This window comes from Bacillus rossius, chromosome 5, assembly GCF_032445375.1.
Source record: "Bacillus rossius redtenbacheri isolate Brsri chromosome 5, Brsri_v3, whole genome shotgun sequence".
NCBI classification, from domain to species: Eukaryota; Metazoa; Arthropoda; class Insecta; order Phasmatodea; family Bacillidae; genus Bacillus; species Bacillus rossius.
In genome coordinates, this window is record NC_086333.1 from 13347610 (window position 1) to 13353609 (window position 6000).

Genomic DNA, 6000 nt, shown 5'->3' on the forward strand with positions numbered 1-6000 from the left:
CAAAAACGAAAGGATGTATTTGTGCAGATATTATTCCACTGACCAGACTGAGTGAGAGACATTTCGTTGGCCTACAAATTGACAAGAAACACAAGCCAAACTGCATTGTGTGCTCCATTATGCCTTACCAGTGTAAGCAAGGAGGAAAGGAAAAGTGTAAATGTAAGCAAACCATATACATATGTAAAAATTGTCCTGAACATCCCCCACTGTGCCCTATACCCTGCTTTGGGGAATACCATACAAAAATGAACTACAGACGTGTCTGTTCTTGTATGTGTAAAAATGTGTAAATATTTTGTGTAGTGTGCAACAGCAATTTTCGTTTCTGAGTTAAAAACAATGATTTACATTGCAAAGTTATTTCCACAATTTTCGTACTGTCTGGGTAACACAGAAAAGATTGGAGAAGTACGTATATGTAACAATGTGTAAACATTTTATGTAATGTGTAAAAAATATTTTACAGCAATTTTTTTTCTGGTATCTGGGTACTGGGTAGTAAAACAACTATGTATTTTCACTCCAATGTTTACACTTTCTGATATACTGACCAATGTGTATTTTTGTAACAATGTGTAGGTAATGAGTAAATATTTTATATATTGTGTAAGCAAGTTATATAGGATTTCTTAGTTAAAATTAAGTAAAAATACTTTTCATGAAGATTGTTTTTAATTTTAATTTTAGTTAAATTTTAAACTGGTACACACAAAAAACCGGAAAAAATTAAAATTAAAAAAAAATGTGTAAACATATGTAAGAAATTAAATTTTTTTTTACACTTTTTACTACATTCTTATGTTTAATAATAATAATAATAATAATAATAATAATAATAATAATAATAATAATCTAAGTCTCAAAAAACATCATTCTTTTTTTTCTCTCAATATTTTGAACACTATATGGGTATAGATGACAATTATTTATCCCACAGCGAAAGAGTTAAAAAAAAATAGCTAAAGTCATTCAATGTATAAAAAACTGTTAAGCCTACATGCTAATAATTATTCTGAGCATTCATCACACGAGTCTAAGAAGAGATATGATAAGTTGTATTTTCGTATAACTTATACTATATTTAAAATAACAGTAAAGCATATTTAAAACAACCCCAAATCAAACAATTATATACAAGCATATTATTTGGTTACTATCACAAAATGTAAATCTTGCATTTCAACCAAATATATTTTCATACTTTCTATCCTGGTGAAAAACAGTGTTGGATAACGCCCAAAAAATTTGGAATTGTAGTATTTTTTCTTTCAAAAATAATGAAAACACGGTCACAAAATTTTTTGTGACGTTAAGTTAGCATTTGATCTCATTTTAGCATTTACCGTATTTTTTCATTTGAATGAAACCAAAAATAAGTTTATCAAAATACATTGTCTTTTTTGCTTGGTTATAACGTCCAGCACCTAACAAAAGTTTTTGACGTGACAACATCTAATAAATCGATGAACTCCGGATGCACGCACGAAAAAGTGTCCCATAACGCACATTGTCCCACTACGATGTGTCCCATTACGCTCATTGTACGCTTGCACCGCATCTCTCTTCCACTCGATTGGAACAACCATTGATTTCACTTTTCAATAATGTTTTTGTCGTGTGAACTATTAATATTATGTAATTTAACGATCGTTCACCGATTTAAAGCAGAATCGGTAAGGTTATTTAAAAGTAATGTTAAATTTTCAAATACGTTTTTGTACGAGCAATGGTGTTTTACAGTTACACATAATAAAATAGTGATAATTCAAATAAAAATTATTCAATTTTATTCATGAAAGTATGCAATCATTTCATCAATGTTTTTTTATGACGTCACGTAAAACTATCGTCCGTAAACCGACTTTAAAGACAACCAATTTTTTTTTTAATTAGGAAGCTTTCAAGACCACTTTCCGGTCGGGCAACTTTTTTCATTTCTAAGTCCTATACTGAAAATCATAATTGTGTGATAAATTGCTTTTATATGTTGTTTGCTATTGGATTGGGCTTGTTACATCGGTAGAATAACAGCTTAAACGAGATCTTAATGTAATGCGCCATTATATGTTAAATTAAAATTTCGTTTGATTGATTTGTAGTAATTTTTGGTTGTTTAATTTTATGATGAAATTTGTAAAGTTTTTCAAACTTCAAAGATTTAATCCTCAGCTTATATTTTAAAATTTAATCAATGTTTGATTAAAAAACCAGCACACTCAACATAGCAAAACACAAGCAACATTAGTGATTGATGTGTTCCTGTTGTAAGTATAGGAAGAGATCGCAAAATGTGAATCATCAAAGGTCAAGCCAATTAGTATGATCTCAGATTGCCAAGGAGAAAGCGGCCAGCTTGTTCGGTGGTCTGTTTTCTCCACGGCCATTCAGGAAACCAGCGAACTTTATTTCTAAGACCAAAAAAAATCACGAAAATACGAATGAATACTTTCTCTGCTCATCGCACAACGACGCCACCAGGCTATTACAATGCCATCTCGTGTCGGGCAATCCTACTAACTTTAAAAGTGCACACAATTTTTCTTATGGCTTGGCGACTTCTATAAGTATTATTTATATTCATTGGTCGTACTTTACCGAAAAAACCATTATGTATTTTAAATGTCACTAAACTAACCTATACTTTTACAGCAATTACAGCAAATACAGTATTTTAAAAGTAGCTAACCACATTTCATCAAATAGCCTACCTAGGGGAAGAGGAATTCCAAAATATCGAAATTTTTATTTCTATGGTTTTACAAGAGCTTACTCTATAAAAACTTACTCTATAAAAATTAATACAAAATATTTACAACAATGATTTTATCTTTAAATGGATTAAAAACCGGCAAAAGTATTAAATGTTGCAGTTGTGTGATCTTACAATACTTCACACTTAGTGACCACACTTAGCTTTGTTTCCATAGATGTACTATACAGTGATTATTCCTATTTTGAAAGTCAGTTGTGCTAATTTCACCAAGAAGTAGCAAAACTTCACTTTAAGAGGTTGGGAAAGTGTAATGGGTTGTTTGTTTAGATATCTTATTTAAATTAATTTTCATTTTCAAGAGTGCAAAATTTCATTAAGCTCGTAAAAAATGTAGATTTGTATATAAACAAACAAAGCATGCAAATAACCAAACATAAACTCATATATACACACACACGCACACATACAAATTCATGTTTTCCAACCAATCACTCAACTGTGTTTATAAGATGTAAATTTATTATAAGTAAAAAATAAATTTGGTAAATATGTAGTTGGACGATATTTGTTAAAAATAATTAATTCCGAAAATAGTTTTATTCTATGCTTTTTAACTTCCTCTTTTCATAAAACCCGGCGGAGATAAGAAATTACTAATACTTTAGGAGATATCGCCGTTCTTATTTTGCAATACAAGACCTGTGCAATTCGACCGTCGCTATTTTTTATTTAGCCGTGTGTTCGCGAATGCCTAATTAATTAAAATGGTCGATTATGTCAGGTCAGTTACATTATAAATACTTTCAAACTAAACGGACATTAAAAATAATATGAATTAATTTTAATGGTTGTTTAGTTTTAAAGTACTTATAATGTAACTGACCTGACCTAACAAACCGGGACAAAGCATGAACATTAGGAACTCAAGTAATTTTTTTTTTTACTTATTAGATGCGCAACGATATCCAAATAACAAATAAAACATTAAAATTTGAAACGTTAAAAACTCACCTAAGTTAGAGGCGGGTACAATTCCTTTGCCAGGTAAATATGTAGAAAATTGATACTCGTAAACAAGAAACAATCGTCTACGCCGCATGAATGCACAGGTATTGTGCTGAAAATTAAAAAATTCGATATCTCCTAAAGTATTTGGAATTTATTATCTCCGCCAGGTTAAATGAAAAGAGCATAAAATAAAAGTATTTTCGGATCTAAAAAACTTTTTTTAACACATATCGCCCAACTACATATTTACCATAAATTTTATGCCAATCTAGTGTAATATAACCAAAATAATGGAATAAACTATGTGTTAAATAATATTATAAAACTTAGTTAATATAATATCAAATAATAATGCAACTTTCTTAAACTATATTGTTAAAATGTAATAATAAATTATCAAAAAATTAATAAAAATTTATTTACCAATGATGAGATGCGAACCTTGGAACTCACAGTTGGCAACGCGCACCTAACCACCGGAAAAAAAAAAAAAATCCATGTGTGTACCTAATATATTTGCTTATCAATATGTACCTATGTCTCCCGATATTCACTCAAGCGAATATGAACAGGTAAATGCTGCCACAAGAGGACTACTCCGGCAACAATGCACCTTAAGAAGTATAACTCATACAAAGACTTCGAGCAGTTAACAAAATCGTAATTATTGCAACCAAACATTGCACAAAATTTTCAGTTCATAATAAATAACCACAACTGCAGAAAACTTGGGGAAAACGTACATTCTAAATAATCAAACTACCTTTATTGCAAATTCGTTGACGTCATGATCAGGAACTGCCGCCGTAATGCACTGCATTAGGTATGTGTAACCCGGTTCTTTGAACGACTTTCTTGCGTTTTCAAACTACAATATTTAGTATAACCTTATAAGCTATCAGCCAAATTTATTGTCTTGTTATGGTTGATTTAGCAGTCAAATATTTTAACTGTTAAGTGGGGGATTATATAATAGTTATAATCACTAGCTTAAAATATTCTAACAATAACTATACATACATTCTATCAGAAATGTCCAGTCAGTAGAGCTAATTATAAAAACAAATTAACTACATCTTATAAAAAAAATCCTAAGTTTAATGATTAATATAATTTTAAGTATTGTGAAAAATAATTTTATCTTTGAGATAACTACTTCAATAAAAGTTTTTTAAGTTGTGGTTTCTAGGCATATAAATAAGTAAAACACATATAGATAAAAACATTCAAATGGAATAAAAATGAAAATATCTACTCACACCTAGTATGGCATTTACACACGTAAAGAGAAGTCGGTCGACGCACATTGCCTTGTGGTGATTACTTTAAGGCTTTATTTAACTTATATACTAATAAACCTTTGCAAAACGCCTAGCACCTTGTCCTTAAAAACTTATGCTTTTATAATATTCAGAATTTCATAGATAATACCATTGATCTAAACCACGATCATTTAGATAGGTCTGACAACTTCCTGTTTTTTTTCCTTGACGTGTCAAGTCGGCTTAGTGAAGTTCGAGACGGCCTGAGTACTAACGGCGCTAGTAGTAGTGAAACCCATCATTAACATTGTGTTAACTGGGAGCTTAGTATATTATTTCCCCTCATACCATCTCAATTTTTGAAATTTTACCCTTTATAACTATTTTTTTTTCATTCATATAAATGCTTGGTAAATGCTTAATCTGTACTAATGTCTTGAAATTTTTACGCATTTGTTAGTTATGTTGAAGTGGTGAGAAAGAATGCCTCAGTAGTACCTACTTATATAAATGTATGTCAGGAGACAGGCTTGTGGTAAATGGTGATGTCCACCAGCTTGGATTGTGACGTCATTTTTGGTGTCAAATTTCTTTCAAATTCATCAAAAATAATTCAAAATGACTCAAAATTTCTAAAAATGTCTCTACTTCGCGAGGAAACTTTCCGTTTTGAAGGAAAATTTCCCGTTTTATTCCTCAAAAAATCCCACAGCCTCGAAATTCCTAAAATCGGCATAAATTCCTTAACGACTAGCTGCTCTTAGCCGCACCTAGATAAAAAAAAAAAAAAGATGACATGGCCGCCATCTTGAATTAAGACGTAACTGGTGAAATTTCGTTATGATCACCATTTTGAAAATCCGTAATTTTTATGCTAAAATATTGCAAAAAATATTTACAATTTATAAAAAAAGTTTTTAATAACATTTTAGTAAAAATTATTTTAAAAAACACCGTTTCACAAATTGTTATGGTGTCCATTTTGGACATGTATTGACATAATCTTTGCACAAT

The 6000-nt window shown here is 30.3% G+C and overlaps 1 protein-coding gene across 1 annotated transcript in view; it reads right to left on the reverse strand.

Moving 5' to 3' along the window:
• Positions 1 to 5129, reverse strand: part of LOC134532335 (tetraspanin-6-like) — a 92753-nt gene extending 87624 nt beyond the window's left edge. The window contains exon 1 of the mRNA XM_063368756.1: positions 4984 to 5129. Coding sequence (XP_063224826.1) covers positions 4984 to 5031 — 48 coding nt within the window. The 5' untranslated portion in view covers positions 5032 to 5129. The remainder of the gene's footprint in view (positions 1 to 4983) is intronic.
• Between the last annotated feature and the right edge of the window lie 871 nt (positions 5130 to 6000).